General features: G+C 46.7%; 1 protein-coding gene across 1 annotated transcript in view; it reads right to left on the bottom strand.

The window, feature by feature from the left end:
- plxna2 (plexin A2) overlaps window positions 1-23,098 on the bottom strand; it is a 184,646-nt gene that overhangs the window by 137,097 nt on the left and 24,451 nt on the right. The window contains exons 3-4 of the mRNA XM_068597285.1: window positions 19,956-21,295; window positions 14,585-14,767 (exon numbers count right to left, since the gene is read on the bottom strand). Coding sequence (XP_068453386.1) covers window positions 14,585-14,767; window positions 19,956-21,155 — 1,383 coding nt within the window. The 5' untranslated portion in view covers window positions 21,156-21,295. The remainder of the gene's footprint in view (window positions 1-14,584; window positions 14,768-19,955; window positions 21,296-23,098) is intronic.

Consider the following 23,098-nt stretch of genomic DNA (forward strand, 5'->3'; position numbering starts at 1 on the left):
GTGGGATTTTTCTTTCTCTCTCTTTCCGCTGCCAAAAAGAATAACTTCGCCCTTGAGAAAGACTTTAGATTCAGAAAAACGCAAAACTCAATGAACAAAAGGACGAGTGTTTACCCCGTTAACAGCCAAGGCGTTCAGTAAAATCCATTTTCCGACATCATCTATTACCCAACCAACACCGCATTGTTCTGCACCGTGTTTAGTACAAACAGCGTCAAGATGTTCAGACAGTGGGAGCCGACAACCTGCTGGGAAACCCGATCGGCCGCCGCTAATCTGATCAGTTGCACTTTGTTCAAGTGTGTGTTATTTAAAGAGGACGGCGGGCCCAGCGTGGTGGAACCCAAACACCGGCCTATCTCCTTTCAGGCAGCGCATCCTGGGGAGACCACGCATGTCATCTGACCCCACACACACACACACACACACACACACACACAATAGCGGCGGGGGGAGAAAACTCGATACAGCACAGTATCGCGATATTTTGCGCGGCGATATCGTATCGATACACGGAAGTATCGATCTTTTATTTAATCAATTCTAAACGTTTTGGTCCTGGAATAAAGAAATCAATTTAGTTTTTGTTGACAAAGTTTTCCTTTGGGGACAATTTACGGTTGAAAAAAATTGTAATAAATCGCAATACATCGCAATACTCAATGTATCGTGATAATATCATATCGGGACTTAAGTATCATGGGATGTCTAGTGATTCCCACCCATAAGACACACACACACACACACACACACACACACACACACACACACTTTCCCTCCAATCCAGTGCACAGCTTAAAGACAGTGTGCACACACCCCAAGTATCTGAACTTATTAGGGTGAAAACTCATGACGCGTCTTTCCTCGTTTCCTAATCAGTTGGAAGGCAAAAGCCCCATCCTCCCCCTGTGTGTGTGTGTGTGTGTGTGTGTGTGTGTGTGTGTGTGTGTGTGTGTGTGTGTGTGTGTGTGTATGTGTGTGCATGCATGTGTGATGAAACACTCTTGAAACTGAGTGAAACACGTAGTGTCTTTTTGAATGTATGATCAAGGGAGTTTTCACCCGCCCCCCCTCCCTGCGCCCCATACAAATAAGTGAGAGCAATTTGTATGTGCAGCACACCAAAGCGTACATGTGTACATGTGATAAAACACTCCGTACACACAAACCTTCAGATGCATACATTATGTGCACACATGTCAAAGTTAAAGAGATTCATTACACACTAAAGGCAACAACACCTCAGGGAAGCGACATGCAAATGATGGAGACAAGATCTTTGCCCTCTAATCCCCAAAATTGAACCGACACGGGACGAACCTGAAGCCGGTTCGCGCTGTTTTTTCTTGCTAATTCGCTAACACAGTCGAGCTAATATATAGGCCAAACGTGCATGCACACACACCAGACACACCCTCCTCTACGCAAACACCCCGCTGAGCCAACAGCTGCGACTGCCAAACACACCAAAACACTTAACCGTAGAAATGTGTTCAACTGCTCTTTTTTAAGCGGAGTAAAAAATAAAAAAAAGGAGGAATGTTGACGGTTCGCCGGCGTTATTGTGATTCCATCAAATCGCCGCCTCCGCGCCGACCGCTAATCCGATCGGACGCGGTCGGCCATGTTGTCGCTGAGCCCGGCGGTGTCTCGCTCCCGCCTCTGGCCCTGACCCTCACCTTTTAAAGTCAAGTCACCGGGGGGCCCAGATAATGTTTTCCCAACCGCTAACCATTAGGGTTTAATGGATAACAGCGGTGGCTGAGCCGACCCGGCGGCTGACGGAGGCCTCTGGCTCCAGCTCTGTTCTTTGATACCGTGACCTCCATGATGCCCCCACCGCGGCCTGGCACTGGCTCTCTGGTGATGATGCAGGTGCTTTGCACAATCGTACGTGCCCTTTGCCATTTGCCCTTCTCCCTTAGTTCTTCACATGCACTCTTTTCATAACATATCTGGTGTGTGTGGCCTCCAGTTATGATCTCACTGGTCAGTTTGCAGTGTTATTTAGTGTCATGGCTGTTATTGACGAGTGGGTCACCGACATGCTAGCGGTCTCAGGCGCTGCTAGGCTAACAGCTGATGTTATTTATGGTGCCTACATGCATCATGTACATAGAGTCTAGTGCAGTGTTTTTCAAACTTTTTCAAGCCGCGGCACATTTTCTACAATAAAGAAATCTTGAGTCACACAACGAAGTTGCAAAATATCAGATTGTAGCATGAAACAGTATATGTGCTAGGTAATTGTTGCGCTAACTACTAGCATGAAAGAGTATTTAATTACTAGGCCAGTCACTGTATTGCAGGCTCAGACGCTCAACAAATGTCTCGTGGTCAGATGTACCATTAAAATACCATTTAAAAGAAAAGTGACCATAGAATAAGATTAGATAATCCTTTGTTGGTCCCTCAGTGGGGAAATTACAGGATTACAGTAGCACCGCTCATAAGTAATAAGATAAAAGAAATAAAAAAGTAATATAAATAAACAGTAGAATGGTAATAAACTGATAAAAAAATATATATATATATATTACTTTTATGGTGTAAAGATTGAATAAAATAAAAAATACAAATGGAATAAAATAAATAAAATATACAGATGGAATAAAATAAATAAAATATACAGATGGAATAAGAAGCAAAAATTTAAAAAATAAAATAAAAGAGGTTTGAGTGGATGCTGTGGCCTGTAAACACATCACACTGTACATTGCGCAACAGGCTCTGCAGAAGAGGAAGTGTCCAATCCCATTAAGACTGTAACCTGGACGGCCGGACCATTAAGAGGGAGTCGAGACTGACGGCTCTGTTTCATGACAGCATGAGGCCAAGACCTGACACGGAGCTATCAAGAGACAGAGATGTGTGTGTGTGTGTGTGTGTGTGTGTAATATTAAAAGGTGCAGAAGTGAAGAGCAGGTAAAGGCTGAGTGAGCCTGGAGATTACCAGTGGCTTGAAATATTATCACACGCTATTAGCACTGCATCACTGTTCATTAGGCTGATGGCGAGCTGGAGGTACCCGACAGAGCGCCAGAGATGGAGAGAGCGAGCGGGTAAAATGAAGAGATAGAAAAAGATAGGCCCGCTTGCTCTCATCCTTTACTCTGTCAGAGATCCAACATCCAGATCTGAGAGGAAAACATCTCACCGGGGAATGAAACAGATGTACGTAAGGTTGCACCAAGAGGGAACATGGCGTCTACACGGCTATTTCTAATTCTCATTGTCATAACATCCGTAATGCACGAGGAACCAGACGACTGTTGGATGTCAAAAAGGCACATATCAAAGGTATGATGTGTGTTGAGCCCATAAAAAAAGCTCCCTGTAAACACTGTGTGATCACAGAAATGCATTAAACAACGCTGTCACCCAGACAAGCTTAACTCTCAGGGCCCCGATAACTGCTGCTGCGTCGTATGAAGTAGAGACCGAGGAGCAGTGAAGCCGTCTTCCCTATCAGACAGAAACATTAGTCGCTGTCACACTCAGTTTGCCTTTTTGCACAGACAACAGTTTAGTGTATCATCAAAGCCTCCCAAAAAAACACACACACACACACACACATTGCTCATTTCTGAGATCCATCGGCGCCGCGCAACTTGAAAAGACTCTTGAAATGGAAACACACATTTGCACATTAGATGAGAAGGAACGCTGTTTCAGTAGCGTGAGTAATCTAGAATCATTATGCATGCTATCAAACACATAAACAATGCTGTTTTTACCCCCTTTTTTTTGTTGTTTTATTCGTAACTGCCTCTAATGAGCAGAATCATCAGGATGCATGTAAAGTGGGGAGAATTCATCAAGAACTTCAGAGAGATTCCCTCTGTTGTGAACCGCCGTTAGAGGTTCTGTGCAAGTTTACAAAGTAATAGTTTGTCCTTCCAACCCCCCCTTTTTATCTAATTTTGGACCACTCTCAGAGCCAGCAGTAATGAATTGGCTAATCACAGTTATCTGGCCTATTCAAGTGCTTTTGTAAAGCAAATCAATAAAGCTTGGCACTGAGCCAGCCATCCACTTTGACAAACGTTGCTTGCTAATCTATTTTTTTTTTTGGGTGTGTGTGTTTTTTTTCTCCCGCCTGTCCTAAAGATGTTTACTCTTCCTCTGTCCGTCCTCTCTCTCTCTCTCTCTCTGTGTTCTTCAGCAAGGTCAACGGGGAAATTGAAGAAGAAAAAAAAACCCTCATAATCTGTGCCAGCTGGCAACTCAGAGGACAAAAGTCAAGCAGCGAGCACTTAAAGTTCATTTGACAGAGAGACATGTTGTCTTTTGATTGGTAGAACTTTTAGAAGTCATCTGGAGATCTTACAGACAAAAAAAAAATAACACGGCCGTCCATCCGCTCCATGCCGTTTCCACAGTAAAGGGTCATTTATACTCGGGTTTTACGCAGAGACGCGAGCATGCAAGACACGCAAGATCCCCCTTTACGTCGCCCTGTCGGCCATCTTGCGTGCGTCGCCCAAAATGTCTGACTATCCGTCAAAGCTACGCGAGCCGTTCGCAGCCCGCAAGCCTGTGATTGGTCCGCTAACCGGTCTGCTAACCGCGTCTCGCATTTCCTGGGTTTCATAGCATAATACCGCCATTTTTAAAAGCCGTAGCAGAAACACGAACAATGGATCCCGTGAAAGAACTTTTTGGCTGAAGAGGTCCAGCAAATATGAGCGTTTATGTAACCCGTCTTTGAGTATAAGGACACGCAGATGGCGGTGAATTCCTGGAGGGAGATATCGGTGAACGTCGACTCTAAACGGTCGTTGCGCCACGTGCTAATCTGGCGTTTGGAAAAAGGCGGGAAACCATAAACCAACACGAGCCCGTCGATGCAACTGCAACTGCAACTGCGTGGCCAGCCGCAGTTGCAGTTGCAAGAGTGTATTTCGCCGTCAAGAGATCAATAACGGCGACAACGCAACAACTGATATGGATTTCTATGAATTTCAAATGTTCTCCCCGCAGCGGCGACGTTGGCTGCAGACTAAACAGGATTTTTTAATCGGCTGCGAGGCCGCGTCTCCCCGACACGCAGCCCTTTGCATAATGTCTCGGACATATTTTCCGTGTGTTTTCAATTGCACATGAAATATTCAATTGCCCGGATGTGTGGGCTGGAAATACCAATATTCATAGGCGTGGAGAGCGTGAGAGAAACATTTGGGAATATTCAGCCTTATTTTCAAGTTGTTTAATCTTTCTGCCGAACCAGGAAGACATGGATCTGGGTAGTTGGCAGCTTTTGATGTGGCTTCCTTTATCCTAATGACGCTACTTCTCACAGCCTTGGTATAAAAAAAAACACACAATCCACCGCCACCACACTCTGAGTGTGACGGCAGAGCCAAGATCCAACTCTTATTCCCCCTTTTTTTTAGGCTCCAAACATGAGAACATGTTCACGGTTCAGGTAAATGATGCTAACAACAAGAGAATATGATGAAAAACTTAATGACAGCGACGGTCGTCCAACAACAACGGCTTAATTAATCTCACTCACCAAGTTAAGTCAAATTACGGGAAGCACTCAGCAGAGTAAATTATTTTCTAATAAAGGAGAAGTGAATGCCAACAATAAATCTAATAAATCAAATCTCAGCGAGAAAAAAAAATAACCGATCGGGGGGGGGGTGACGCATTAATGAATAAGTGGCGCTCGACATATTTATGCATGTGTGTGATTCTGCCTTTGCGTCTTTTGGGATTTGCTGCACACGATGCTGCAAACCGGCTGAATTAAAGTGACTAAATTAAGCCCACATGCTTAAAATCCATCCGCGGTGAGATGATGCACTGTGCCAGCGTTGGTCGGCCTGCTGCCGGAGAGTGAAAACAAGCTTCCTTTGGAGACACTGGCAGAGAAAAGAGCAAGCAATTAGAGAGAGAGAATGGAGGGGAGGGGGGGGGATAGAAGGAGAGAAAGCAACAGAGAGCTGTTTGAATGAGATTAATGAGATCACTGCAGGGTAGGCAGTGTCGTTGTAATAGTCTGAGAAACAACAACAAAAAGGAGAACGAGTGAGGGACCATAGCAGAGGAAAGGGGACAGGAAGGAAGAGAGGAATGCGAAGGGGATTAAGAAAAGAGAAAGAAAATGAGAGGGGACAGCCGGCTGACTGACCTGGCTGCATTTAACTCACCGCTGAGACAAGAAGGAGGGAAGATAGACATAGAGAGAGAGAGACGGAGGAGAAGGTGAAGCAGATATTAGGTTCGGGTGAATAGAGCGGCGGGGGCTCGCACTCTTCCCTCACAAGTGTTTTGAGAAGCTCGTACCAGGATGTGAAGACCTCTGTCTTCACAGCTTGGACTCTAAAAGACACAAGGCCGCCGCCGCCGCCGCCGCTTCATCTGGCACCGGGTTAAGAAGTGAGCAGGAGGGGGAGGAGGTCAAGTGGAGGTCAGGCTCTGAAAGGTCACGCAGACGTCCTACCTACTCAATGAACAGGCCCGTCATTAGCTGGAGCCGCTAGACTACGGACGGTTATGGGAATTAAACACCTATAGAAACAACAAACATAACTCAAATGTGCACAAAACAAGACCTTTACACACTGAGGTGATTGTTTGTCAGTGTTTCACCAATATATTAGAGATTTTTCTGAGCTTTTGTAACGCAAATAAAGGCATCGACCAATCATGTTCTCCAAAACAGACGTACATTATAGTGTACAACAAAACCGAGGCTCATTATTCTTAACTAAGAAACTTTATTGCTGCTTCCAGCCTTGACAAAGGCAGTGTGAGCCACTCCTTTCACTATTACCTTTCACAATAAAAGCATCAGACTACACAGTTTACTGTTCACAAGAGTGAACTCAATCTCCTCGCAGCATTTTGATAAAAGGAAACTCAATACGGGAGCTTTGCCTTGAACCATCTCTCTTAGAGACACTGCCAGAAGTTTCCAAATTTGCATCAATGCAGGTGTGAATGGTTTTAATGCAAATGACTCACAGACAAGTCCTTCAGCCTCTAGAAGGCCACAATCTCTATCTGTACTGAAAATGTACAACGGAGACAAAACTAGCTGCTAATACCAGGATGCAAAGACGTGTATTCTGCTGGAAAGTTGGACATTTTAATCTATTTGGATCGTCTGAGCGCTAGCATGCAGAAGACACCCTAAGGTCCTTGAGAAATACAACCAAAAAAAAGCTTTGCAATTCTCCAAATACTGCTGATTTTACTGCAGGACATAATATTCAGCCTCTTTGAGGAAAATGCTGCAAGTTGCGTTGGGAGGATAAACGTTATTTTACGAGCAAAGAACCTGCAGGCGGTGCTCGGCCTCCAGCTGTTGCCAGTGGGCGAACCGAGGCTGTATTGTTTATTGTTTGGTTTAACATGATTAGAAAAGGCTGCCAGGAACATAGCAGGAGAGTCCTGAAGATGTTAATAGATAGATATCAGCAGCTGTCATTCCAGATCCTCATTTATGTCAATTTATCATTTTTGCAAAGTTCGAAATGTTAGTCACATGCTTCATAAACAGGTGTATGTAATCGGGGGGGGGGGATTTTAACAAAGGGATGTAATTATTTGCTCCGTGTGGGATTAATTGAACTTTACCATTCAATCTGAAACAAGGTAATGCGACGTCTGAGAAACAACAATTTGCGAGCGCGATGATTGGAAAACGTATTCATACCTGGCGGCAAAATGGCGACGACGCTTTTCATTTGCAATTGTATTTCTTTTCATGTCGGCTCAAGGTTAATGCGAGCTGCGTGGTGACAAAAGAGATGTTTAATAAACCTATTAAAATGATTAATTATTTGTGCTTTTATAGTCGCAATCCCACGCGAAAGCGCTAATGACCAACCGCAAACAACAACGGAGAGTAGTTAAAGTGAGACGAACCTTAGTTTATATTAATGTTATACTGTCACATATCATTTCATGCATCATAACAGTGAGTGTGTGTGTTTGTGTGTGTGTGTGGTTTTGGGGATGCAGGCGTCCAATGTGGCTGGTTAGAGCCTCTCTCTCTTTCTGGTCCATCTCTACGCATGTCAATCATGTTGTCTCTCCATCTCTGTGCTTTTCCCACCTGTCCAGCTCTCTTTTCCTCTCTTCACGCTTCTCTCCTCTTTCCCAATTCCCTTCTTCCAAGGTTGACAATTCAGCAAGTAGGGAGCCCAAGGCTTCGAGAGGAGAGTGACACACACACACACACACACACACACAAAAATCTGCTTAGCTTCATTCCTCCTCGCTTCTACATAATAAAAAAAAAATAAAATCTAGGCCAGGCCCGACCCAAGCAGGTGCTGGGACGAGGGAAGCAGGTGAGCAGCCTCTGGGTTTGACAAGCGGCAGACTGGCAAAGCTCTCAGATCACATTTCCTCTGAGGGGCCACGAATCCAAGGACTAAACTCTCTGAGGCTGATTGGGGGGTGAACACAGCACAGAAGGGGGGAGGAGGGAGGGAGGAAGGGAGGGAGGAAAGGAGGGAGGAGGTTACCACTTGTCCACCAAGGCCCTGTAGGAGCAGCTGCCTGCATTTACAAGCCTTTCAAGTTCCTGACACTTCATGCCCTATGATCAGCTGCTACCCTCAGCGACACACACACACACACACACACACACACACACACACACACGCTGTCTGCACGGCGCACTCGTCCTCGCCGCAGTGCGGGCGCCAGGTGAGTCAGACATGCACCGTCTGCCACGTTAAACAGTTCAACGGGACTTGTCCACCTAAACACCTGAACCACCCTTTCATGTTGCCCCCTTCAGCTGAGGAGGAGGGGGGGGGGGCAAGAGGGAGGGAGGGGGCATCATCCAAACCACTTCCTGATTACCCATCAGGGCGTGATGAGGAGGAGAATTAATTCGGGCCGAAAGCAGCTCATCATGGTCGAAGGACACAAAAAACCGGAAGACTTTTTTTTTTTTCACATCAACTGCTGACTTTAACAATCACTTGCACCACCAGACATGTTTGAATAAAGAAAAGAAAGCATGCGCTAAGGAAACACGTAGCTCTCGAGTGTCATGCATTGAGCGGGACGTTGAGTGTCACTCAGGTCGGTCTTAAGTCCCGCCCCGTCCCGCCACACATCGTATTCCTCACGCTGAAAAAAACTCTGGCTATTCAATGTGCCGTGGTCGCGCTGCCCTCACCACGGAGGAGGAATAAAGCACGTCTCCCCCGAATCCCCTGGAGTTCTGCCATAAGGTGCCACTCATCAGCCAATCAAAAAAAAAGAAAAATCGGCTACACGGATAGCCAAAACATATCTGTTGTATCCGGGTAAGATGTAATGACAGACGGGACTGGAGCCGTCCGGCGGCGCGTGAAATGGCTACTTTTTAAAATAAGTAATTGGAATAAAAAAAGCTGAATTTGACAATCAGAGCCTATTCATTACCTCCAAACGTCTCCGAACATGATGACGGCTGAGAGCCGGCGGCTCACAGCTACAGCGCTAACAGCTACAGCGCTAACAGCTACAGCGCTAACAAGTGACAACGAGCAAAGCGGTGCCGACGGAGCATCGGAGGCCGATCGCGACTCTTTCACGACGATCACATCAGCTGTCACGGCGTGTATGCAGAGCAGAGAGGCTGCCAACTACTGAGACTACACACTCACATCCACTAAAAGCACAACGCAAAGTGAGAAAACAACACACACACAGAGGGAGAGCGACCTCATCCTCTGCTCAGGTAAGTCCTCCCCTCTCCGCCTCGATTTCTTACATAGCAAATAGTTGCTAAATGAATTCTCTGGATATGGAAAAGAGACCTTTAGACTATGCAGGAGTGGATGCCATCTGGGAACGTATCCCTGCCGTCTCAGGTTAACCAGCGTTTAACCCGTGCTGCTCTGGGGGAGGGAACCGGGATGGGAGGACGTTCATTGTGCCTCAGAGGAGCTTTGCTTTCTTTAACCTCACCCCCCCCCCCCCCTTTTCCGTTCATCTATCGCCGGGATGTCTTTCAATATCCAATTTTACATGTGCAGCCGTGCCCTCCATCTCAATCTATATCAAAGGCGGTGCTCTCCCGCAAGCTCTTCTCCGCCTTAATGCCGTTGTTGCTTCCCACCAATCCCACCAGTCCCCAAGTGGGATGGATCTGTGCTTAAAGCACAGAGTGAACCACACACACAGCCAATTCCCATTTAGATGATGCAAGTCTTGGGTAATGTGTATTCAGAAGGAAAATGCAAAGCAGATCTCCTATCTCTATCATCTGACTTGCAGAGCCCTGCAGCAGTCGTTTGGTCTTTGCCTACATTGGAGTGATAATGGAGCCTGTGAGCCTCAATGTAAAGCTTTAGATCTACAATGGGAGTCGAACATTGACTCATGGGCTGCATTACAACTCATCAAATACCAACGCTCGGTCAGAGGCCTTACGCTTCAGACTATAGGTATCCCTACTTGTCACGCCCCACTTTGGAGGAAGCAAAATGTTCGGGCCCCACCGCCGCAACAACATGGGAACAAAATTAAAGAAAATTGAAACCAGATTGCTCCATCTGACAAAAACTAATAACATGTGTAATCACTTTGTTAAAACAATGCAAATAAAGTTATATATGTGCTAAAAAATAACTCATATTTGGCACAAAAGATGACTAAGGAAGCCGGTTGGATCCCTGTTTTCTCCCCCTAGTTTCATGTTGAAGTGTCCTTGAGCAAGGCACTGAAGCCCCAGAGCTTCACAGCAGCACAAAGCTCCTTCATTACTAAGGATGGTGACATGCAGAGAATAATCCCCCCACTGTGGGATTAATAAAGGATTCTTAAAAAAAAAAAAACTGTAGTACCTCTGCGCCCCACTAGTGGGTCGCGCCCCACAGTTTGAGCACCACCGCGTCAGAGGACTTATCTGAGATGGTCTGTCAGTTTCCACTCGTTACATGTAAAGTGTCTTTTCAAAACAGACTTTTGTGTTGACAGGAAAATGAACACTTTGTTTGTTAGATGCACACATTTAAAAATAAACGTACGTGTACTTCGAGGTTTACTGAACGACTTGGTTTGGTTTATACAATAAAAGTACGAGGTTAAGCTTCGTAAAATCACGTCGGTTTGTTATGTGACTGGTGTTATTTCAGCATGTGGGGAAATAACTCAACATTGACTTGTTTTTTTTCACACAGGACATGAACAGTGGTCTCCTGTGAGAAAGTCCTCCAGTCCTGCTCGACCTATTCAGACTTTCTGGCTCTTTTTTTAATACTTCTGTTGCTCCACAGAAGCCGGATGCGACTCATTCGCATAAAGAGTTCCTCAATGCGTCCACATCGGGATCGCTGACCGAGTGAAAGAGCTGGGATTACGAAAGGCTTCCCGGAGTAGCTTCTCGTGTTAGCTTAGCCCGGGCTAAAAGGTCTTGTTTTCCTCCTGATTGCAACTGGTTTCACTTTTGCAAGAAAAAGTGCACCACAAAGGCCTGAGATATTGATTTCCCCCCCTCGCAGCGTTCTGCTGAGGTGAACATCTACTGGCCTCCGCAATCAATCATCGCCTCCAGGGTGCCACCCAGAAGTCCACAACCGCCTCGCGATGACACTCAGACGACAGCGCTTCGCTCAGTTTCACTCTTGGTCGGGGAACGAAAACAATCCCAGCTTCAGAAAATACAGATTTGTTTGTTTGAACGTAGATCGAACAGTAAAATATAAGCACTTCACACACCCTGTGCACATTATCACAACATGTGAGTGCTAATATACGGGATAAGGCTCACCACTGTGGTGATATTGTGTATATATATATATATATATATATATATATATATATATATATATATATATATATATATATATATATATATGCACCTCCACCCTCTTAACCCTTCTTCCTAAATCAATCCCCTGCTAAAGCCGTCCAGAGGCGGCGGTGTATCCGCCAACACTATCCCCTCCTGCTTTGCCATGCTCCAGCTAAACCCAGGAAACAGCAGCATATACAGGAGCCGGTCTGCAGGGAGAAGGGGAGGGTTGTGTGTGTGGGGGGGCGAGGGGGGGGGGGGGGGGTTGAATGGGGAATTTGGAGTCGGAGGGCAGGGGAAGGAGGGGGGGGGGGGTCTTTGGGAAGGGAGCCAATCCAATTACAGGCAGCGTTGCAGCCCTGGTTTCTTTGGCGGCACTAAATTCACATTTCAACGCTCTCTTCCTCCCCCCCCCCCACAGTACCTTCCTCCTTCTATCTCTGCCTCTTCCTGCTACACTCTTCTTCCTATTTTTTCCTCATCACGGCACACACTCACACCCCCCCATCTGTCTCTCTCGGTTGCACGGAAGAGGTGACGGTATAGAACTGTAACACCAGCAAAGCGTCAAATCTTGTCGCCCTATAGCTGCGTTCTGCTCCGATCTGAAGGAAGCCTGCAGCCTCCTGCGCCGGCTGCACATCCAACGCGACTCAGTGGGAGCTTATCAGCCTTCTGCAGAGGAAGCGCAGCCATATGGGGGAGGAGGGGGGGGGTCACCTCATCAGGTCACCCCCCCCCCCCCATCCCATCCCTTTGCCCTCCGTGTGACACCTGAGGGAGTTCATGTAAACACATGCATGTTTCAAACACATGCAGACACACCTGAGCAACGCCAGAGGAGGCAGAGCGTTCCTCTTCCTCGCACCGCTGTCATGCAGCGTTATTGATTATGCATTACCTATTTTTTAAAAAGTATTATGTTATTTTTTCCACATGGCGGAGGGTAATTGTGGTCACTCTCTTTTTCATGCCCAATACGTCTTTGGTCTCTAAATATTATAGTAAAAATGGAGACCTAAAGGTCCAAGAGGAAAGCCTGAGAGCCTTCAGTGCATTACATTCTATTTTAAATTAAACATTTACATCATACATTGGATTATCAAAACTGTAAACTCAACATTTCACTTTCTGTGTGGAAGGACCTCCAGGGTTCTTTACCCTCAACGTTCATGAGTACTTATACACACAACATGTTGAGTGCTACGTAGCATTCATGGCATCTTTTGCAAGGGAATACTACCAGGATGTCGACCTCCTGCATGTTTTAATCCAGGCTACCTCGTGTTGAGAGGCTGATCACTAATGATGAGGACAACAAAAATCAGATGATGCATCTTACTTTGTACATTTATACGCCACTGGTATTCGAGATGCCCTTCTCGTTAGCGCCATGTTAGCATCACTGTGGCTACGTGCCCCTGCGGGCAAGCACACAAGGCTAGTTTGCAAAACATTGGCCAGAATATAAGAGGTAGAGGACTTGAAGAAAGGGAAGTGACGGCTCCGGTGTGGATGGAAGCGGAAGATAAAACAATCTGCAAAGCAACGGCTGCACTTTGGGAGAAAAACACTCTTTTTTTGGTCTCGTCTAATTTAGCCAAGTCAAAAAAAAAAGTGCTAAATTATTTACCAGCTCGAGTAGGGGATTACATAAAATGAATATTCTCTCCGCCACTGACTGATTGGTGTATTGATTTAATTATGAATAGCTGGAGATCAGAAATAAGCCAGGCCAGCACTGTTTGTGTTGCGTTGCCTGGCTTGAAATTGCAAAGAAGTTGCCAAAAAAAAGGGTTTTAAGCAACTCTTCTGAGCTGAACACAGCTGTCGTTAGAAAGGGGGAGAAAGGACTGTGGAAGCCATTTATGGCCACGGGACGCAGACCGGCTGTCACTCAAACAGGGAGGAGGCGGAGCCAAGCGCTCCAACTGCAATAAACCATATTGTTGTAATTGTAAGACCATTTATGTCACTATGTATTTGCATAATAATGCAAGTACACACATTTAAAGAGGATATACTTTAAGTTTCCAAGATCATTCAGACATTAAAATTGAAAAAAATTATGAAAATATCCTAATAATGAAAAATATGCCATGTCTGCACAATGACCAAGTCTTATAAAAGGTCTGGGAAATTATAGTGTTTATTCTGGCATCATGTTGGCTAATGTGGACAATTTTGAAGACAGCGTAAAGTATTGAATAAATTAATTTATATTCTTACAATGTGTTGAAAGTGTGATTACCATGATGGGCGTCGTGTAGAAAGCACCATCAGTATGCAAGACGCACAACAACGGTGACACAATGCACCCACACAAAAACACATGAAACACTTTTTAACATTTGACAAATAGTTGCAGCATTAGTGTCCAAACGGTGCAACAGCTGTTCCCAATGTCGATATTTCTGATTCAAAAACTCACTCATATAATCCGAAACCCTGAGCGTAGTACTCAGTCTCCTCCAGTCAATCCTGTCAGTGGGCAATCTCCTCTAATACTGTGTTTCCTGTGGCTGGTGCCTTAAAAACTATCATTAACTTGGCCAGCAGCTCTTTTCCCCTGTGGTGTGTATGTATTCTCTCACCAAAACGAGGAGGTTTATCACAAACCTGCTCTCTCGTTTGCCCCTCAGTGAGCCACAGGCAAGAAAGGTGCTTATTAAAATGAAATGAGGCCCGTACGGGTTATTCAACACCTTTGAGCCGACCACCACGGTACGCTATACAGCCATCGCCGTGATTCCTTCTCCAACACTTTGACAGCAGGCAAAGAAAGTGATGAAGGGAACAGAACAACAGGCCTTTAAAATAGTCGCTCACCTTCTTCAGACGGCCGCTCCTGGTGCCCACGAAGGCCACGCAGTAGCCATTGTAGATGTAGGAGGTGACAGAAGTCATCCGGTCTCGAGTCTCCGTGTAGAGAGTGTGACCGGTCACCAGCTGAGAGCCGCCGAGCGGCTGGTTGATGTCCAGACCGCAGAACGAGTCGTCGATGGGCACCGGCTGCAGAGGAGAAACACAAAAAATGTCATTGAAAGGTCCAGAGATAAACCTGCAAACATATAGAAAAGCATCATCACTGTGAAAGCCAATGTGTCGCATTCAAACATAGAAAAAACCACCCTGACATGAAATGTACTGTATGAAGGGGGGGGGAGCGAGAAAAATAGCTCAGGGTGAGAGGCAGACTTAAGAGAAGAAGACATTAGGAGAGAGGATAGGCTGAGACGCAGAGCGTTATGAGAGAAGACAGCTCAGTAAGGAGGAAAGATGAAGGTGACAGAGGGAGACGGAGGGAGAGAGTGATGGTGTGAGTTGTGAAAATAGTAGCGGTGTCAGAGAGCGTCTGAGACGGAGATGAGATAGAGAGGGGTTAGCCTCTGAGAGAGAGAGAGAGAGAGAGGGAGGTCAGAGCGAGGTGGAGGTGTGCAGCTCCGTCTCCTCGCCAGACAAACGCTTCGCCTTTTCTGTTCCACTCGGCAGACAAGCCTCGGCCTCGGCTGACTGAACCCCACCTTGCTCTCCACCGTGGCTCATTACCCCCGGCCTATCATCACACCTCCGCGGGAAAACACATGCCGCATGATAACTATGGGCTCCGGCACACACACACACACACACACACACTGGGTGGATGACAAACCCTGAGATGAGGCTGCAATAAACTGTATTCACCCGTTCATTAGAAGAGAACCACTGCCGTGAAGTCGCTTTAAGTTCTGGGCGTGATTGCACTGTGTATCTTAGGAGAAGTGCGTTAAGCGGCGGCTTAACTGCACCCGTGAACATGTGAGCCGCCTTTCTGGTGCTGAATCAGGTCAGCTGAGACAGTCGGAGCGGCGGTGGCCTCAAAGTGCCACGTGGGGTAAACTGAGATGGCCAGACGAGCCTCCCATGTGTACATCCTATAGTATCTTGCACACAAAAGCCATCTTGTTCACCCTTATATATACATTCTGCTCTCTTCAACCCCGAATCATTCATTCGCTATCTGCCACTATGTCTCTCTCTCTGTCTTCGCCGCTGTCTGAGTGGTATAAGCGCACTTTGCTGAGTGACATTTCCCACTTTTCTCACCACACACCAATAAAACCTTTCAGTGCTACGCAGATTTTCACGAGTGGAGCGAAGGCAATAATGCTGACAGGCAACAATCGCCTCCGCTGTGTTAGCATCAAAAAATGTATGGTGTTTCCTCGTATTTCCTTTGCTTAAAATAGCAGAGTGCTCGGGGGGGTTTCCACCACTGCAGTATTACAACTAAACCCATCTATGCTCACATCATTATTTTCTCTGCTAGCTCTAAACTCAAACGTGCTGTGTGATTGATGAAAGCTGGTTTAAAACTCATACCGATTGAACTCGGACGCGCAGAAGGAATCAGGCGGGAAAGCCAGCGTCTGTCTTGCGAAACAGCCGTGAGCTCCAGACTTCGGCTTATCAATAGCTGCCGCCTCAAATGCGCGCCGCTATTCCGCATACGGTCTTTTGGGAACGAGACCATTTGCTTCTGATTATATCTAGATTGTTTAGATGATGTACGCTTAGCAGACTTGGCCGCCGAGCCCGATCCCCCCCCCCTTCCCCCCTCTGGATTGCATGCAGTTGAGTTTCCTTGTTCACCTTCCTGCAGTTTCTCTTTTTTCTTTCTTTCTTCTGTTTCCCTTCTGCCTTATCTCCCAAGCGGTGAAGAAATGCAGATTTGCCACGTCTCTAGACTGTTGCATACAGATTACACTGGTTATCTTCAGCGGAGACAAAAATAGACCGTTAAAACCCCGTGCGATTAATCCTTATCGAACGACTCGCAATTCAGTATAATATTGAATGTATGCCGAGAAAACAGTTTGGTTCTCTGCTTCAACAGTCGGCCGCATAATCTTGTTAAACAATGACATGAAGTGTTTCATTTGGTGGAAGCTGAACGACGGATGAATTACATGTAACAGGATATCGGCTCTATCTTTGCTGTCATGAGAGGTTAATGCATTGGTGGGGCGCGAGCAGGAATCAGGACGAGGATGATAGTGTTAAACAAAGAGAGACACGCAGACGGCTTGATACAGAAAGACTCCCATCATGGCTGGATACTGCTTGGGAGATGGTGTGAGCCTCCAGATGGCAGAAGGATGGACGACTTGAGCGATAAATCTTTGATTGGCTGCTGTGTCTGAATCCCCCTGGCTCGGCCTCAGTTCCCCTTTTCCCCAGCCTCGGCCTGCATGTGAGCGTTCACACACAGGGAATGAGAGCCGGGGATGTAATTCAGGTTCTCTGCTTTCAGCTCACTGGCCGCAGGAAAAAAGGCACCGGGATGGCATGTGTGTCAGAAACCAAGCGGGGTAGTAACAATCCAACAAAAAAGAGAATCTCTCGAGTTGGTCTAACCTTGACTCTCCTCCCGTTTGATGCCTCTGAGACACAGGCACTCTAAAAATAAACTGCACAGTGAGCATCGGGACCATGTTTATTTAAGAAATTCAAGATGTGAAACACATGTGCACCTTGAAAGCAGCCCCTGCGAGTCCGAGGCTTTTAACAGCAAGCGGGCAAAACACGTCGACATATCCGGTTGTTAAATGTAATTTGTATCGGCGTCGAGAGTTACTCGTCAATTGACATCTAGCGCGCGTTATCCGTATTATCCTATGGATTTATTGTCTGCTCTTTTTTTCGAGCATGAGGACACGGTCTCGAGGACTGCATTTCAGATCTCCTCGACACAAAGCATGTCGTGTATAATGTGAAAAGGAGTGCAGACAGCTAGCGCATGCCTAAATAATGGAGTGGGCGGCGCAGCCTTGCAGGCATAAGAATAGAAGTAGAGACAATTCTATTCAAATCAATGCTGTCGGGTGGGAAGAACGGCAGCCATTTCAATGTGAGCTGTTGCCATGATGACCGTTGCAGCAGGCTAGCTGCTAGCTAAACTAAACTGACATGTGACGTGAGGTTTTGCAGTAACAACTAAAACTAGCAGTGGAGTTAATGCTAACAACTTAATGCTCTTGTTACAGCGTAGGGGAACACATTGCTATGGCCAGATGGGTGACAGCTTTTCTCCGGCTTGTTTCTGTAACTACCGTAGCGTTGAAGCATGCTAGGTTTAGCTAGCTAACTCCGAGATGCTACATAAGGAGCTGAAGAGCGGGCTGGCGGCCAGCAGCAGACCAGCTATCACGCTAACTAGCTAACTAGCTAACTAGCTGCACCACATGTCTCCGGTGTTGCGCTCTGCTCTCCTTCCTGTTCAACCGCGACACCACTTTTCGGGCCCCAATGTTCTACTCCTGATCTTTTTTCTGTGTTTTCCAGGTGACGACTGGCTCCCTTTAGACTTCAGAGCACACCGAGATGATCTGGGGGATTGAAAAAAAGGTTCAAACTTGAGCTCCGACAGACAGAAAGCCTCCCAAACTCAGCGTCGCCATCACGATAAGCCATCTCTCCTTCCTCCTCCTACTCGCCGTCCTCCCACCTCTTCTACACCGTCGAGGTAATAAAACTCAACAGCTCCCGTTTGAGATAATGTCTCCCTTCTCTCTACAATCACCTTTGACATTGTGCTAATAGGAAATGCCCTGATTATAATAAGAGTGGTCAATTGAGTGACCTGAGGGGATTAGCAACAAAAGGAAGCAGATCAGTGGCTCTCATAATAGTGTAGGTTAGGTTAGGGACATCATTAAACCTTAAAAATACATTAAGACCTTTGCTATAGGTCCGTCACTCACACACACACACACACACAGAGACGTCACACTTACTTACTACAGTAGTCATTAAGTCTGAAACATCTTAAATTCCTATTCGCAATTAAAGAATGAAAGCCCAGAGGACTGTATCCTCCTGGGTACGAAGGGGAATCAAGAAGCTTAATAACTCTACTTGACAACATGCAGCAGATACATGCAGTACAGGATAATTGGGGGTTTCAGAAGAAATAAGCTGGTGTGTGACCCCCTTCCCCTGGGTGGGGGTGTGTTTATTTATTTGTGTTGTGCACGAGGAGATTATCACTTTGATGGTTGTCGAGAAAAATAAAAAAATCGGCCCCTCATTCATGAATATCTGTCATTGAAATACGCTTGAAAGTGGATGTTCTCGGATATCGGAGCTGCAAAACAATTTAGCATAATTACATGAAGTGTGAGAATCGTTTGATAACAGAGGCGGCACAAGGCAGTCAAAAGCATTTCCTCATAATTGCTGTGTTTATTTTCACAACAGCAGACGCCCACAAAACTTTGACCGCTTTGTGCTTTACAGGCTCATTGAGAAGTGTCGGTCATTTCCTTCATGTTTCCCTTTTGGAAACCGTGCGCGAAAACCTCCCCGCGCTCATTTTAAGTCCCAGCATGCCCCATTCAGACAATCTTTTGGCATAAAATACGTAATTTTTCCATTTTTTAACCGAACGACACAGTTTTTTTGACTGACACTCCTTCCTAGCAGGTCAAGACTTTGTTTTATTGTAATTTTTGTTGAAGATTCTGATTCTTTAGGTGCTAATCTTTCTAAAAAGGTGTCTTATTGACGCTCCGAGAGGCTTTTTTGGGGAATCTGGCTCATATCATGCTGGATGTTCACAGTTACGATCAAAATATCTTTTAAAAGTGATTTTTTTTTGCGGATATACATTTTATATCCCAAGACTTTGCTGAACAAATACATACGATAAACATAAGTATTGGCATTAATTTGGGGTTCCTAAGACGACTCAAACACAGAGAAAAAGAGGTCTGGAACGGGTTAAAGGAAGGAAACAATACGTAGATGTTGTTGGACAATCGTATGTCCTGCATATCAGATTCTGCTTGAATGCTTCACCTTAAAGGAGAGAAATCATGCTAATGTTCCAGGTTACGCTTGTAGCTTTAGTTTCTACTAGAACATGAACATGCTTTAATGTCCAGAAAACACTTTTTTTGTCTGTTTGAATGCATCTGTATGAAACGCTCCATTTTAGCGCTTGTCCCTGCCAAAAATGCATGAACCAAAAATGACCTATGCAAATAATAATTTACATTTCCATCTAACAGCAGCCTCGGATCGTTGATCAACTGCACTAAAATAGGAACGCCCCATTGTCACCGCATGGAATAGGCATTTCCATACTGTTAATATGCAGGAAGTGCATGGTGTGTGTAGCGTACATCTGTATATATGTGTGTGTTTGCATGTAACTCACCGCTTTGGTGCACTGCACATCCTTCCCAAGCAACCAGTTGAGCTCCAGATTCCCTTCTCCCTGGTAGCAGGACTGCAGGCGCTCCTTGATACGCGCGTTGACGTCTCGGATGGTGAAGACGCAGAGCGCCGAGTCGTCCGGCGGCCGGTGGAACTGCTTCTGGCCCTTGGAGAAGACGGTGAAGAGCACGTCGTCCTGGGCGCTGATGTTGAGCGAGGCGGCGAGGACGCGGCCCGGCTTGCCGAGGTGGGCGGCCTGCAGCAGCCGATACTCCACGCCGTTCTTCACGCAGCCGACGGGCAGCGAGACGTAGGAGTGGAACTTGCGGTCGTCTTTGCAGAGGCGGACGATGCGAGACGTGTAGAAGAGGTCGCTCGCGGATCCGCCCGACGACATGCTGTTCTCCGGCGTCTCGGGCTGCACGGTCAGGAAGTAAACAAAGCTGCCGCTGGCGAAGCCGTAAACATAGTAGATGTCGAAGTGGGAGACCAGCGCCAGGGTGTCCGACGGTATCTTGATCAGGGAGGACACAAAGTCCGTGTGCAATTCATAGTCCAACATGGCAGAAGACTCTGGATCGCGGGGCAGCTTTCGACTGGAGATGGTGGGGAAGTAATCCTGTTTTCCGTCGACCGCCGTGCCGATGAACAAGGTGCCGTCCTGGCCCTGCGAAGGCACGATGACCCCGTACATGGTCCCAGTCTGGTTGACGCTGGAGAGGTAGTGCTCTTTCTTGTGAGAGGGCTCCACTAAGATGAAGAGGTCGTCCAATCGGAGGAGTTTGCAGACCCCTTGGTAGAGGCTGCCGCAGGCCAGCAGCCGGTTCTGGGAATAATCGACGAGGAGAAGCTTGTTGACGTTGTTGGTGGAGACGAGGGGCTCCGAGCAGGGCTGGACGATCAGAGGAGGGTAGCAGGCCTTGTTGTCGTCCTCCGGGCCCGTATCGTGGGAAACGAGGAGGGTCAGGTTGCCCGAGAGCTTGTACACTCGGTTGACGGCGCCGATGTACAACGCCCCCGTGGTCTGGTGGACCGTCAGGTGGTTGAACAACCAGTCCCGACGCTCGGGGTGGAAGTTAGTGAAGGTCTGCCCACCGGCCGAGACGGGGACGGCTAAGAGCCAAATGCCGAGCAGGGCGGCCACGGCTCCGACGCTCAGGTCGGACGATAAAGTCCTGCGTGTTGCCCGCCGGCCCGCCATGTTTGATGGGCCCGCAAGGAAGAAGCCTCAAAGGAAGCAGAGAGAACGAACGAGGGGGGAAGGATGGAGGAGACCTTCGCCTTTCTGTTGTTGGAAGGCTAACTCGCAGGTCAAATCTCTGCGAGGGTCTTCACATGTTTCTGGAAAAAGAAGAAACAAGAAGTACAAAGATTTTAGATATCACATTATGCCGAAACACATCCTCCGAAAGGAAACAGGTCTGACTAAATGGAAAAAAAAAAAGACTCATTAGAAGAGCTTTCACTGTTTGGAAAAAGGTCAAAGGTCTTCCTCAGTGAGGCGAAGAGAAGTGGAGGTTTTAAAAAAGAGACAATGAGCGGAAACCATCACGGTGCACATTCCAGAGGAGTCGCCGAACGGGAACAGGACAATGCAGGAAAGAGACGAGGGTTACACCAATGAAAATTGGCCCGAGCTGACTCACACTGCCGCTCACACCGAGCCGAGCGGTTTCCAAGAACAACGCCGCGTCAGACTCAGACAAAAGCCTTGGACGTTTGGCAACGACTCGGCAGACTTAAAGTGAATTGGAAATGTACGAAAGCGTCGCTCTGGTCCGAGTTTCTAAACTCACAGCGTGTTATTATGACATGAAGTGATGGCTTAATGTCGCTTCTTGCATATTACAATGATTCAAAGCTCTAAAAACATTATGACAATAATATTTGTGACCAAACCAAAAAACATGAATTACGTTTAGATCAAAAAAAGACAAAGAAATCAATCAATAGCACCAAGAAAAGCACACAGTGGACAATCCTGTGCTCTTCATTTAAGTCCTACATTTACCCCCTCCCTCAATTGTTTTTACGTTTTTCTACTCCAACAGATCAACCAGCATTTCTTCCCTTTCCATATCCATCAGTGAAAACATACATCAGGCTAAAGTGTGCAATTTATGCCGCCGGCCTCGGCTGCAGAGATCTTTTCTGCAAAGCCATAAAAACCACGAGGCCGAGCTCCACGCCGTCTGTCCCCGGGAGTTAATTATGTCGTCCACTGGAAAAAGGGCCTGGATCTTATTACTGGAACAAAGTGAGAACAAATTGGGGAGCCACTTCCACACATGCCTCTCCTTTGCTCTCTGCTCTTTAAAGGCTTTTACACAATCTGAACCCATTCATTATTATTCTTGTAAATGTTGCGGTTGTTGTTGTTGTTGTTTTTTTTAATCATTTTCTGCTGACACGATCAAATTGTTGAAGGATTAATCACTGGCGGCACAACCATCATCTTTAAATGAATAACCGTATTACACAGTTCCCTCGTAAAAACACCAGCCAACAGTATAATATACAGTACGTGTGTGTGTGTGTGTGTGTGTGTGTGTGTGTGCCTCGTTCTCACAGTATTATCAGTGTACTCTATCAGAACCGAGCACTGTGAGGGGCTAACAAGTGGAGACAATGGCAGCGCATCCCAAAATCAAGTATGATTAGGCGTAGCAATTCAACAAGGGTAATTACTGCGGCGCTGGAGGAGGTATAAGCTGGGGAGCGACACGGGGACGCCGGAGGAGGAGGGGGGGGGGGGCTCGAACGTGTCAGAGATGGCCCTACATCGTTTGTCACGCTCCAGATTTGCATTTTTTCTTCTAGCGGCTAAGGGGCGCAGGAGAGAATCGACGGTGAAGGATGTGGATGGAATAATCAGCGATCGCAGCCTCGAATTAACGAGCGCCCGGCGACGGAAGATGGAGATATAGAAGGTGCGGTGCATGTGGAGATCCTGTGCACACACACACACACACACACACACACACACACCGAGGCCACTACAGCTAGAAGGAAGGTTTGATTTGCAGAGCTGATTTGGGATTCCCCCTGAACCGTGTCCGTCCTTTCATAAACCTCGTAATGGTCATCTTGTTGGGCTCCCCCCTCCCTCCCCTCGTGATCAACGGGTACGCTACCCAGCTCCGA

Source organism: Clinocottus analis, unplaced genomic scaffold (genome assembly GCF_023055335.1).
Source record: "Clinocottus analis isolate CAN_PGR_092001 unplaced genomic scaffold, fCliAna1.0.p SCAF_4, whole genome shotgun sequence".
NCBI lineage: Eukaryota > Metazoa > Chordata > Actinopteri > Perciformes > Cottidae > Clinocottus > Clinocottus analis.